A 13,976-nucleotide genomic window follows, 5' to 3' on the forward strand; every position below is an offset into this window, starting at 1 on the left:
AAGTGTCAGAGAAATTGTTTTTTTGGTTGGTTTGTTTGATTAATAGCAAGCTGCAATAGTAGCCCAACATTCTTCTGTCTTAATTTTCAGGGCCGGAGAGGCCTGAAAACATAACGGTTACAGCAGGAATTGACAACCTCAACATTGAGTGGATCTTACTCCAAGGGAGAGCTGATTTCTATGAAGTGAACATCTCCAATACAAATATGTTATATTCCTCCAGCAACAAAACAACAGCCCTCACAGCCCGTTTTCACGATTTGTATCCCGGGAGAGTTTTTCTCATCACAGTCACTGCTGTCGCTGGAAACCTAAGCAGCACGTCCAACCAGATCTCATCTGCTACCAGTAAGTTCAATTATTTTTACGATGGTTTCATACTGATTTTGATCTGAAATGTTGTTTACATTTTGATATTAAAAATGTGTTGGTCTGAAACCGTTTTGTTTTTTCATTATCAGTTCCGACACCACCTGGTTCCCTGAATATCATTCAACGGACAAATACTTCACTTCACCTTCAATGGGAGACTCCCATCAAGATGGCGGGTGCTCCCCATATCAGTTACCACATCACTTACCAAAGACCGGGTGGTAGCATGCAAACCACTAGCACCAGCGATAACAGCACGGTACTGCCACAGCTCCCTTCTGGGACATTGTACAATATAACCATGTACACAGTTGGACCCCAAAATGTGAATAGCTCTGCTGTCCATAAATCAGCATACACCTGTGAGTACATCATAAAGATCTGCTTTAAAAAGTTGTTTCTGTATTATTTTTGCTTTCTTGCTATATTAGCATACCAAATGTCAGCATGTTAGCATTGTATACATTTTTATTAGAAATGGTAGTCTACCTAATTACAGGGCAACATCCTCCGTTTTAAGTGACGTTTTAACTGTTTTCCAACTTGCTAAAAGTTAGCATACCAACAGGTCAGCAGTTTTGTTCAGTCCTGAAATGTCACCAGTAAAGCAAATATTCCTAACATTTGGTGCACATAAGAAATTCCTATATTTTGGAGGCCGAAGTTCAAATAAATGTTTAAAAGTGCTGGTAGTCGGCATCCATGTCTCTTAATTAGTTAGTTAGTTAGTTGTATCCGTTAGTCATATTTTAATACTGTGTGGTAACTTTTTTTTTTCTAGTGCCCAACCCTGTGTTAAACCTTGTGGTCAGTCCTTTCAATACAACCTCAATAAATGTGGCATGGTCCAAGCCGCACGGAGTGCAGACATATTACAAATACTCGGTTCAAACATTGAACTCTCCAGGAGCAATTGTGAACGAACAAACAGTCAGTGATAACAACACTGATGTACATGATCTGGAACCAGGAACTAATTACAGCATTAGAGTCACCACATTAGCAGGAGCAGAAAGTAAATCTGCAGAAGAGCAGACATTCACTTACACACGTAAGACTCTCTTTTTGAAAATCGCTGATACATGTATATTTCGTTGACATGATCATGTTGATTACAAAAATATTTTTGTATTATGCTTATTCTGTTAAAAAAAAAACTCTTCTTTCTTTTGTGTAGTACCCAAGGCTGTGACGGAACTCAAAGTTAAGGACTTTAATACGACGGCCATCCAGCTAATATGGTCCCGATCAAGTGACTACAAGGACACCTACAGCTATCTGCTAATTGCATTCCAGGACAACACAATAGTTCAGCAATGGACAACTAAATCAGAAATGTATACTTTCTTCAATCTGATCCCTGGAACACTGTACAGTTTTGATGTGTTCACAGTTGTAGAAGGGATGAAGTCTACATCGGAACACATATCTCAATACACAAGTATGGCCTCACTCATTTATACTTCTTCTTCTTCTTTTTTTAAATAATACAAATAATAACTAACTTCTAATAGATTCTGCTGTGACCAGTCAAGGGTTTACCCTTCATTTTACCTAAAATGGTATTGAAATTGAGTTGATGGCTAATATGTAGTACAGTATATTGAAATGTAAAACTTAAATTGCACCAAAGAGCATTATTATTGGTGAAATTGTGGGAATGTGACAATATTTGTATTAAAGGACCACTCACCAATATTTACTGTAAACTTTTAATTGCCCCTTGTAGCCATGTGGTACTCTTTACAGTTGAGTAAATATGCAGTATGAATCCCGGCTAGCGAGCAAGAAAACCTGATATTCGTCTTCTTTTTTCAGGTCCTGGGATGGTTTCAGACATCATTGCCATAGGGACGACGACTAATATGTCTGTCTTATGGAGTGCTCCAATGGGGAACGTGGATTCCTACAATGTCCAATTGTACAAAGACTCCAAATCTGAACGTTCAAAGACGGATCTAAGTAATTCAACTGTTAGCACATTTTTTACAGACCTGAAGCCAGGGGTGCTTTACTGTGTAGTGGTGATAAGCAAAAGTGGACCTTTAGAGAGTAACAGTTCAATTTGCAACGCTACTTGTGAGTTAACTCATCCTGGTTTGAAGATGATTTATACTCTGTTTTCAAATAGTAACTAATAAAAGTGTTCTTTTTCTCTTGATAAGTTCCAAATCCTCCTGGACCCTTAAGTGTTGAGTTGCAGACTGTCAGCTCTATTAAATTCACGTGGGACCTCCCAGATGATATGGATCACAATCAATACAAATTCAGTGTCAGTGGCAACTCCATAACACCAAACAACTGGTTTCTATTGAAAAATCTAAATTCCGGAAGCCCATACTCAATTTCTGTTGTAACAATTGGTGTGATGGGGTATAAAAGCACAGCGGTGACAGCAAATAATTATACAAGTAAGTGAGGTGAAGTAAGAGAGGATAACTGTAAATCCATAAAACTTAGAGTGTTTTTCATGACATTTTTTCTCAGGACCTTATTCTGTGACCATGCTGAAAGCGGCAGACATAACCACAAATGCTGTCATGTTGGCGTGGGAGCAACCAGAACAGAAGCCTCGTTACTCATACCTGGTGCATGTCACCAATGGATCGTTTCCACCCTCTGAAGTAGTCTCCGTAAACTTGTCGGCCACAATCTCTGGCCTCCTCTCCGGCAGCAACTACACCTTCACCGTTTCCACACAAGCAGCAGATGGCACTCTGGCAGATTCTCGGAGCAACTCCTTCTTTACACGTATGTACTATGTGAGACTCTTAAGACAATTTGGTAACGATAGCCGTTGTATTAATTTCAGGTCAAATGCTAGTAAATTTAACTTTACATGATAAGCAGAACAGCAAAATGGAAAGGCAGTTCTGAGCTAAAATGCATAAGCAAGCAGCCTGATCAATCTTGTGAAATATGGAACAGTGACTACTCATTTCATGTACTCAACTTCCTTTTTTATTTTTTTATTTGGCTCACTATCTGTTTACCTTATTTGATTTTTGCAGACCATGTACAAAGCAAACCACAGAACAAAACAAAAACAAATATATGGTATATAATGGTGCTGCCCAACATTTTTCCTTTGCTGTTTGTAAAGACAACATTCAAAACTGATGCTTAAGGAAGCCGAGGACAGCAGCCAACCAGGAATGAGCGTGAAACCAGTCCACCAATTAGGAGTGGGCGTTCGCACAGCAAAATTTGCATATGCCACGGATAGTTGCTTGCCTCCGCGGCTTGGCTGGAAGGAAAACGTTAAGTCTCCGTCCAGAAAAGCCCCGGAGAAGCCAAAATAAATCTTTCAGACTGTACCTTTAAACAAAAAAAGAAAAACTAACTTTGTTATTGCTCAATTTTACGGACAAGCACATTCACTGCTGTTTTAGTTTACTGATCAAAATCCCGAGTTTATCATGCCCATCCCCAGTTGGCGTTTACTGCCAACTACACACAAATAATTACCCACATTTTGAAATACAACAGACACATTATCATCCTATTATGGGCATCATGGTTCAGTGGTTGAGTGGTTTGTCTCCCAACTGTGAGGTTGTGGGTTTGATCCTCACTCCTGGTGATGACGTTGAAGTGTCCTTGAGCAAAACGCTAAACCTTGATTTGCTCCCAATGGACTGGGCAGTGCCCTGCGTGACAGCAGTCGGCCATTGGTATGTGAATGGGTGCATGATAAATACCCAACTGACGAGCTAGCTAAAATTAGCATTAGAAGTTACGAGAAAGACTTTTCCTCAAATAACGAATATTCACAAACAAATACTGTATTATTTATTATTATATTAATATTTTACATTTTTCCCAGGACCGTATTCGGTAACCATGCTGAAAGCGGCAGAAATTACCACAAATGCTGTCATGTTAGTGTGGGAGCAACCAGATGAGAAGCCTGACTACTCATACCTGGTTCATGTTACCAATGGATCGTTTCCACCATCTGAAGTGGTCTCCAGAAACTTGTCAGCCACAATCTCTGGCCTTCTCTCTGGCAGCAACTACACCTTCACTGTCTCCACACAAGCAGCAGATGGCACTCTGGCAGCTCCTCGGAACAACTCCTTCTTTACACGTATGTACAGTGAGACTCTTCTTAAGACAATTTAGTAACAACAACCGTTGTGTTCATTTCAGATCAAATGCTAGTACATCGAGCTTTAAATATGTTGGTTTAACCAAAGAAAACAAGCAGAACAGCAAAATGGAAATGCAGTTCTGAGCTAAAATGCACAAGCTAGCAGCCTGATGAATCTTGTGAAATATGGAACAGTGACTACTCATTTAATTTACTTATTATTATTTTTATTTTATTTTTTTTTTTCAGTTTAAAATGTTGCTCTCTACCTGTTTACCTTATTTGATTTTTGCAGCCCATTTACAAAGAAAATCACAGGAAGAAACAAAAACAAATTAAACAAAAATAAAAAAAACTAAATTCAGTATTCATTTTAATGTACAAGCACATTCACTACTGTTTTATTTTACTGATCAAAACCCCCAGTTAATCATGGCCAATTGGCCATCCCCAGTTGGCATTTGCTTAACACACAAGCTAGCTAAAATTAGCATTGGAAGTGACAGGATATATTTTCCCTCAAATAACGTCACACACAAATGCTGTATTATTTATTATATTATATACTATTATATTAATATCTTATTATTTTACATTTTTCCCAGGACCGTATTCGGTGACCATGCTGAAAGCGGAAGAAATTACCGCAAATGCTGTCATGTTGGTGTGGGAGCAACCAGATGAGAAGCCTGACTACTCATACCTGGTTCATGTTACCAATGGATCGTTTCCACCATCTGAAGTGGTCTCCAGAAACTTGTCAGCCACAATCTCTGGCCTTCTCTCTGGCAGCAACTACACCTTCACCGTCTCCACACAAGCAGCAGATGGCACTCTGGCAGCTCCTCGGAGCAAATCCTTCTTTACACGTATGTACTATGTAGCGACCATTATCAATAAAAAAATTCTTAAAAAGTAATTAATTTGAGATTAAAGAATATTCAATTAAACTTTCAATATGTTGGTTTAACTAAAGAAAACAAGTACAGCAAAATGTAAAGGCAGTTCTGAGCTCAAATGCATGAGCTAGCCACCTAATGAATTAGTGACAGTAATCCAGCAACGGCAAATACCAGAGGTACCATTGTAACAGGGATGCAGAAGTATTTAGATCCTAATTTAGCAAGACAAGTGTAACCTCATACAATTTACTTCATATTTTATTTTTTTTGTTTAAAATGTAGCTTTCCTGTCGGAATTTTTTTTAAAAAGCTAACGTTATTGCCTAATTTCCTGGACACATACATTCACTACTAATGTTTTCTATTACTGTACTGATCAAGATCCATTGTTTATCATGCCCATCCCTTTAGGAGGTATAGCTAAGCCCACCTTGGTGGGAAATCTTCATAAAAAATAAAGTAGCAAATTAGACTACAATAATTTCTGGACTATAAGGCGCACCTGACTATAAGCCACGCTAGCTAAATTTGGGGAATACTCGAGTTTGTTACACATATAAGCCGCACCTGACTGTAAGCCGCAGATGTGTTAATGTTACCGCACCGGGTTACCGCTAATTTATTTTTCACAATGAGGGCACAAATTGTCTCACCCTCGTTCTGTCTCTCCTACTGTATTTGGGCTCACTTGGTTTGTTTTGCTCTGCCTGACGCTCTTGCGCTTCCTTTATAGTGCGCCCCCTTGTGATCTGATTTATAAGACGCACCTTTGTGTTAGCCGCAGGGTCGAATGCGAAAGTGAAAAAAAGTAATGGCTTATAGTCCAGAAATTACTGTAATGATGTTTATCTGACAGGCATCCTCATATTAATCAAAGAAAACATTCTCCCTGTGTTTTCTAGGACCATATGAGATTAATGATCTGGAGGTGCACACCTTAAACTCAACTGCAATACAACTGGTTTGGATGAAACCTTTGCAACACAAGCCTGAGTATACCTATCGCGTTGAAACAACTGGCTGTGGCTTCCAAAACAAAACCGTGACAGAGGAAGTTGTAGTGATCGAAGAGCTCAATCCCGGGACACTGTGCACGTTCTGTGTTTTTGTCCAAGTAGGGGATGGCATAGAAGGAGAAGGACGCAGCATTCTTCAGTACACAAGTAAGACTTTAATTTGCCATTTGGATGGATGGACTTTCTTCCCCTAACTTCTCAAGTAATTATTTTCTTCTTATGTCATCAGTGCCTGAGGCAGTACAGCTTGAGATCTCCAGTCAAGGCTCAAATATGTCAGTCGTGGTGTCATGGATTATTCCACCAGGGAACGTAGAATTGTATAGTGTTCACCTCAACAGCTCTACTACACATCAGTCGCAGCAAGTGGAGTCTAGCAACAACGGCTTCCTTTTCAAGGGGCTGTCTGCTGGAACGCTGTACAGCGCCAATGTGATATCCCAGAGTGGACCATTCAATGTGTCATCTGAAGTTGTTACAAATGCCACCTGTAAGTATACAAATTCATTCATGCGAGATTTAGTTACACACTAATGTACTAGTGATGGGCATGACAGTTCTTTTAAGTGAACTGAATCTTTAGAATCAGTTCATTAAAAAGAACCGTTCAAAAGATTCGCTCATCGAATCGTTCATCTACGCAACCTACCAAGCCGGCGCAGACGTATAAAACAACAACAACACGCAGTTAATGTTATGTTGGCATGTTTGTTGTCATGTGTGTGCGTGTGTTTCTATCAAAAACAAAAGCATGTTCACTCACTAAATCATTCCTGAACCAGAAATGGCAACACGTTCACTTATTGACTTGTTCACTCGCTGATCCGCGTTGGCTAACGCCAATAGCATGGGAGTACGTTCGCCCGTGTCTGACGCTGGCTGCTGATTGGTCGTTCGCGAAGATTGATGACATGAGCTGAGCTCAAATTAACTGAGAAAAGAACAAATCACTTCAGGAAGTGATCCGTTCACTCACGTTCACTGAAAAGATTCGTTATTTTTGAATGAAACTTACTTGAATGACACAACACTATAATGTACACACTCAACAGCCACAGTGTTGTGATAGGTGTGAAGTTGCTTAAAACAGTAGTCTTAACATTATGTGTATTTTAAAGAATATCCTGTATATATTTTTATGTTTTTATATTATCAACTGTCGTTTAGAGGCGCCGCTCAACTTTCTCTAATGTTTTGTATTTTTCCATGACGTATGAAAACAGAAACTTAACCATGTTTTGTATGAAACGAAACTGAAACTTAACTGTAATAAAAGCGACGAGGTAGCCGGGGGAGGAGAGAGAGTCGGACGGAGCCGAGCGTGAGTTAAGGTCTCGCGTCTCCTTTCCTCTCCCAGCCGCGGTTGCAATAAAACAAAGCAACAGCTTCTGCCTCCTTTTTCCTTGGTGCACGGTCGGTAACTAAAGGGATCTGTAATATCAGACCCAACAATAGGCATGACAAGAATTTTGTCCAAATTGAATTTGATGATTTGATGATATGTGGTGCATGAAAAATATTGTTAACACACCTTAGATTTGTAATGTATAAATTGTGTGACAATGCCTAAGGCTGTGGTTTATCTGGTAAAATTAAGGGGTTTTGTTAGTTGACTTTGTTTTAATTGTTTCTACGCCTTTAATAGGCCCTATTAGGCGGTTTTGAGTGACAACTGATACAGTTTTCAAATAATGACAAATAGCACTCATGCAGCCAACTATTTAAACAAAACAAAACATCACATTACAATACCGATATATCACTTTGCTTGCTGAAATTAACATACTGTATTTACCTATTCCCAAAGTTCCAAACCCACCTGGGCCTATTGAGATCCTCACAAAGTCAACAAACTCAATAGAAACAAGGTGGACAGAAGCCCCCTTGATGAATGGTACATCGTTCTTCTACCAGCTCACAAGTGCACCGCCTGAGGGAAGTAGATATATCACTACCACCAACACCAGTCATAATTTTGACTCCTTGCTCTCTGGGACCGCCTACAACATTTCTATAGCAACAATTGGCGTCTTGGGTTTTAGGAGTGATGTGATTCATGTCTATTTGGTCACCACAAGTAAGCTTCTTTCTTTATTTCTTTCTCTCTTTCTTTCTACCAATACATGCCCAGATGTGCAGGATTTCAGGGTTAACGCTTACATCTTTGACATTCCCTTAGGACCCTTGCATGTGAAATTTCTCAACACTTCTGCAGAGGAGGAAAACATCACTGTCACATGGTTTCAACCTGATGAATACAAGGAAAGCTATCTTTACAATTTGACCTGGCAAAGCTCAGATTGGCCAATCAATGGCAGTTTTGTGACTGACCAACCAATGCATACTATCAAAAACCTGGTCCCTGGCAGCAGGTATAACTTTTCTGTCATTTCTGAGACTCGGGATGGAACTCAGGGTGCTCCCAGAAGGATTTTCGCCTGCACACGTATGTTCACAGCATCCCGATTTACACGCAATGCACTAGTGTTACCTGTTCTTATTGGATTTAGTAAGAATATTGTAGAGGTCAGTGTTGGACTAAATTTTACATTATTATTACTTCTTTCATATTTTACAATGAGACCCTAAAGCCATTGTTGATAGGTATAATTTAGAACAGTGGTTCTAAAGTGTTGTCACCCTGAAACGTGCATCTCAAAACCGAATGATCATATCTCCCTATTCAGGCTATTTGCCTGCAGCCTTGTGGACATATTTGTGTCTATTGCAGCAGACTTGCTTAGTATTTAAAAAAAAAATACTCTACCAGACCACTTGTTAAAACAACAAATAAAGTCAATGTCAGTTCAGCATTTGGCACATTCTACATGGGCGCAAATTATTCTGCTCATCCCACATTACATATCCATATCCATTACAAATACGGCATTATTTTCAAGGCTAATAAACAGGCATTTCACATTTTGTAAACTGTACGAACTGGGCAAGTTGTAAATTCTTAGATAAGCTTGTGTGTAAGTATTTTAATAATATTATTCTTACATTCCTCCTCCAGATGCCAGCCCAGTGATAAATGCAACATGTGAAGGTCCAGACAATCCAAATGCAGAAATTATCTTGTCCTGGACTAAGCCCAGAGGCAAATTTCACGATTTTCGGCTCACCATAAACAATGTGGAAATGGTCAATGGGACAAGTATCTGTAACCAAAGCTGTGGCCAGACCATCTCCAACCTAAGTCACTATACTTCATACAACATAATGATGGAGACACTGAGTTGTGGGCAACCTGCTACTCCACTCTCCCTGCACTGCATGACTGGCATCACAGGTTGGACATTTTTTTAAGTTTAGCTTTTATTTTAAAGTCAAAATCAATATTTTTGCTGTCATATTTTGACAGACCCACAAGTTCCAGTAAGCTATGAGTCACTGGCTTTTGTTAACAACAAAGTATACAACAGATTCACCATTCAGATCAATTCCAGCCTGATGGATGAAACCAATGGGCCAATCACTCATTTTGGTGTGCTGGTGACAGAAAATATAAAAGGTTTGTTAATTTCACTTTTCCCCCCACAGTATTGTAATTTCATCATCCAGCCTTTAAATGCTAAAGTGCTTGCTTTGCAAGACTATTAATATGTTAATCTGTCTTTTATGCATGTACCTTTCAGAATCTGACACAGCTAAGAGAGAGTACTTGGGGAAAACATATCAACAGTGGATTGACAAACAATCTCCGGTATACCTGGCAACCATCAAGAAGAGAAACGCTCAATCACGCAGTGAAGAGAACATGTTGTCTGTAGACATTGGAGATGGTTCGGAATGGGAGGGCTACACCAATGGAGCCCTCCATAGCAATCGAAGATACCGGTAAGACTTTAAAAACATATCGCCACATATAGCAGATAGATAAAATACATGTACATAGGATTTTTTTTTTTTGAAGCAATGACAACTGCATCTCTAATATAGGCACATAGGAAAACACTATAGAATGGATGGAAAAAATCTAAGATGTGAAGTTGTCATTTTTCTACCTAATTATATTATCTCTGCTGTCGTTATCCAATATTTATTATATTATCCAGTAAGTTGCAGCATTAGTTGTGTTGCTTTCATTTTGCGTTCTTTTATCCCGCAGGTATGCCATTGTATTGTTCACTAAAGTGATTCTGCAAGACAAGCTAATTAAGCTGGAGTTAAATGCATCAAAGGCCTCAATCACTAAATTCTATCCAATGATAAAGCTCCCACAGGACCCAGGTACCGCCAGGGTCAATATGATATGTCCACATGTTCTATTTGTTATTAATCTAGTCACAATCTTTGTCAATGTCATAGTTGTCATCAGTGTTGCTGTCGGAGCAACACTGGGGATTTTCAGCATTCTCTTCATCATTCTCATTGGCTTCATTGTTTACTGGAAAAGGTTTGTCACATTCATAAAGTCATATCAAGACACGTATGTGCATGCAGAAGAGCTTTCAAATCTTTGTCTACATGTTGTAGGTTATCCAAAAAAGAATCCTCAGACATCCAGATTCATTCTTTGAGGTAAAAATGTTCATTTCAATCATGTACTTACATTTCAATGAATGTTTGTCTTCCATGCCTGTTCGGTCAGTGTTACTTTATTGTTCTTTTTGGAGCCAAACTGTGAGTTTGTACCTTCAAAAACAGTTCTCATTACGGTACTCTTGTCCTTTGAGCAGAAATGCAGCAGTGAGTGTGGAGGACTATGAAGCTTACTACAAGAAACAGAAGGCAGACTCTAATTGTGGCTTTGCAGAGGAGTTTGAGGTGAAACATTTGTTCAACATCTTAATTTAACCCTGTCAGTCAGTTTTGTGCTCAAATTCAATTTTCAATGAGTAAAAATAGGTAATTGTGGTACCTAGCTTAAATGTGGAGTTTTTAGTTTTCAAGCTGTTTGCAAGATTTGAAAGTAGCTTCTATAGATAACGGTTGTTTTGGGAACAGGCCGACAATAATATCAGTTGACCTTGAGTTCTTGCTTGGAGCCTCTCAAGGGGCAATAAAATCAAGTTTTTTGAGGCAATACTCCAACATCAGCATGATGATTTTCATTTGGGCAGAGTCATACTGTGACAAGAGTTCACTGGCCACACCATTCAGAAGACCGGCAGCTTGTTCACTTCCAATAGAGCTGCTCCTGCAGTGCTGGCTGATTTTGACAGTAAATCAGGAAGCTGCCGACTCCAAACAGCAGCATACCCTGTTATCAGAATTCCACGTCTTGCACGTCCAGATGGACAGAATAAATAGGCATACCATCTTGCATTTGTTCAGTCGTCAGTTGTGTTGAGAGACCAGCTGTCCAAATCCATGACTGGATTTAGGAAGAAATGCAACGGGAGGCTGGGGTGAAAGTTAAGAAATAAGACAACACGAGATAAAGGCAGCAGGAAGCATGAGGGGTAGCGGAAAGGAGCAGAGCAAAAATGGTCTGCCTCCCATGAGAGCCAAGCAGAAAAGTTAGACAGCGCTTTCCGCTAGACTCGTGCTGGGTACAAAAATAGGTCTCATACTCGATGATAAAAGGTTATTTTTTAAAACGTTAACTCCTCATTTAGTAACTGAGCCATTGAAATTCCTACAATATGTATACTAATATTGGATTGTGGTTTTACTTTCTTTGAAGGACCTAAGGATGGTTGGTACATCTCAGTCAAAAGCATGTGCCCTGCTTCAAGAGAACAAGGCCAAGAATCGCTACAACAATGTACTTCCCTGTGAGTTACATACATATTGTATATCCAATTCGAAAATACTTCTTGTCTGTCTATGAACTAGTATACCTTGTGCTCAGGCCTGGACTATGTGACAATATTAAAAAGCAGCACATTTGTTAAAAAGGCAAGGTTGTTTTCCATTTGTGCAGTTCTAGCACCCTTTGGTGGTTAGTTTTTTAATGAAGTTTAATTTTAATTAGGAATGTTTTGGCCACTCCCATACCAGCCGTCTTAGCAGCAAATATTTTTCAACATCGCTGTAAAAAAAAACAACAACCTTACTTTTTGCCCACTTCAGCCGAACACAGAATTGTGAACTACAAAGAGATACTTTGAGCCGCCGAGCCAAAAAGAGCACATGATGACAATGGCATGACATGACATGAGATGACGAAGCCTATTTCTTTCTCACGGCTGTTATTATGTACAAAAGACAATATTGTGTTTTTTTCCTAATATGAAGGTTTTTTTTAAATCCATACAAATATTGTGAGTTTTCACACAGTATCGTGAGCCAAAGCCAATCTCCCCACAATATGGTGATAATGGTTCATATCATGACATTTGCATATCATTACATTCCAACACACTGTTATACAACTGTAATACAAATTCTTCACTCATTGGCCAATAGGCCATTATATTACACTACTCACAAAAAGTTAGGGATATTTGGCTTTCGGGGGGAATTTCAGGACGAGCCTAAAATGCATTCAAACCTTTACAGGTGAACTTAATGTGGCCTTCTCTAAGCTTTTGAATGCACATGTCCAACTGTTAAATGTTTCAGTACTTTTTGTATAAGTTGCTGTTCTGTAACGAGGTGCTTAACGGCAAAATTCATGACAGGTGTTTGATCCTTGAATCAACCAATAAATGTCTTGGTAAAATTAGAGCTAGTTTTTCATGAACTTCATGAAGTGTCATGTGAAGGTGAATTGCAGTAATTGCACTTGTCTTTTTATTAACGTTTGCACTGCACACTCATTTCATCATACTGTAATTCCCTTGTTTAATGCTCCCACTTCAAATACTTCCTAGATGATTCTTCTCGAGTGAAACTCTCTATCATTCATGGAATTCCATATGATGACTACATCAATGCTAACTACATGCCGGTGCGTACTGACTCCTTCTGCTTAAGTCATTGCCTCATCATTTTGACACCCCTTTGTCTTCACGCCTTCATTCATGTTGCTTGCTGAGAGTCTGTAGGACATGTGAACAGATCTGATTTTTTTTTTATGCACTGGTTTGGCAGGGTTACAACTCCAAAAAGGAGTTTATTGCAGCTCAGGGCCCTTTACCTGGCACTGTCAAGGATTTTTGGAGGATGATATGGGAGAAGAATGTGCACACCCTTGTTATGCTCACACGCTGTAATGAGCAGGGCAGGGTGAGTACACAAACACAACACACACAAAACTGTCTTCAGAAAATGGATGGATTATTACATTATTATTTTTTTGATAACCGATTATTGTTTTTCGGTACAAAATGCCCTGGACTCATTTCTGACTGTCATAACAATATTGATGTGAACATGTACTGGATATTTGTATTGTGATTGATATTGACTGGAAATGAATTCAGACATCACCAGGTTTGAGAGGGGACAGAAGAAAAAAAACAGAACAACAGTACAATGCAATATACTGACCACATTGATGTTACATAGGACTTGGATTATATTGAAAAAGATAAAATAATGTTAATGTTTTGGATGTTGATTGTTTTCTCTCTCTAGATCAAATGTGAGCAATACTGGCATTCAAGCACCAAGCACTTTGAATACATCCGTGTAACAACAACCTCTGAAATACCACTTGATGACTGGACCATTAGGGATTTCGAAATTAAAAATGTAAGG

At 39.1% G+C, this 13,976-nt stretch overlaps 1 protein-coding gene across 1 annotated transcript in view; it reads left to right on the top strand.

Moving 5' to 3' along the window:
- LOC144053924 (receptor-type tyrosine-protein phosphatase eta-like) overlaps nucleotides 1–13,976 on the top strand; it is a 33,266-nt gene that overhangs the window by 16,298 nt on the left and 2,992 nt on the right. Inside the window, exons 6-29 of the mRNA XM_077568839.1 lie at nucleotides 91–348; nucleotides 462–734; nucleotides 1,154–1,423; nucleotides 1,550–1,813; nucleotides 2,191–2,451; nucleotides 2,538–2,783; nucleotides 2,860–3,123; nucleotides 4,199–4,462; nucleotides 5,071–5,334; nucleotides 6,270–6,530; nucleotides 6,613–6,873; nucleotides 8,191–8,460; nucleotides 8,563–8,829; nucleotides 9,400–9,675; nucleotides 9,748–9,897; nucleotides 10,022–10,223; nucleotides 10,495–10,616; nucleotides 10,695–10,782; nucleotides 10,863–10,907; nucleotides 11,066–11,153; nucleotides 12,016–12,106; nucleotides 13,148–13,224; nucleotides 13,368–13,502; nucleotides 13,854–13,970. Of these exons, the coding sequence (XP_077424965.1) occupies nucleotides 91–348; nucleotides 462–734; nucleotides 1,154–1,423; nucleotides 1,550–1,813; nucleotides 2,191–2,451; nucleotides 2,538–2,783; nucleotides 2,860–3,123; nucleotides 4,199–4,462; nucleotides 5,071–5,334; nucleotides 6,270–6,530; nucleotides 6,613–6,873; nucleotides 8,191–8,460; nucleotides 8,563–8,829; nucleotides 9,400–9,675; nucleotides 9,748–9,897; nucleotides 10,022–10,223; nucleotides 10,495–10,616; nucleotides 10,695–10,782; nucleotides 10,863–10,907; nucleotides 11,066–11,153; nucleotides 12,016–12,106; nucleotides 13,148–13,224; nucleotides 13,368–13,502; nucleotides 13,854–13,970 (4,814 nt within the window). The remainder of the gene's footprint in view (nucleotides 1–90; nucleotides 349–461; nucleotides 735–1,153; nucleotides 1,424–1,549; nucleotides 1,814–2,190; nucleotides 2,452–2,537; nucleotides 2,784–2,859; nucleotides 3,124–4,198; nucleotides 4,463–5,070; nucleotides 5,335–6,269; nucleotides 6,531–6,612; nucleotides 6,874–8,190; nucleotides 8,461–8,562; nucleotides 8,830–9,399; nucleotides 9,676–9,747; nucleotides 9,898–10,021; nucleotides 10,224–10,494; nucleotides 10,617–10,694; nucleotides 10,783–10,862; nucleotides 10,908–11,065; nucleotides 11,154–12,015; nucleotides 12,107–13,147; nucleotides 13,225–13,367; nucleotides 13,503–13,853; nucleotides 13,971–13,976) is intronic.

The sequence above is a fragment of the Vanacampus margaritifer genome, chromosome 6 (assembly GCF_051991255.1).
Source record: "Vanacampus margaritifer isolate UIUO_Vmar chromosome 6, RoL_Vmar_1.0, whole genome shotgun sequence".
Taxonomy (NCBI): Eukaryota; Metazoa; Chordata; class Actinopteri; order Syngnathiformes; family Syngnathidae; genus Vanacampus; species Vanacampus margaritifer.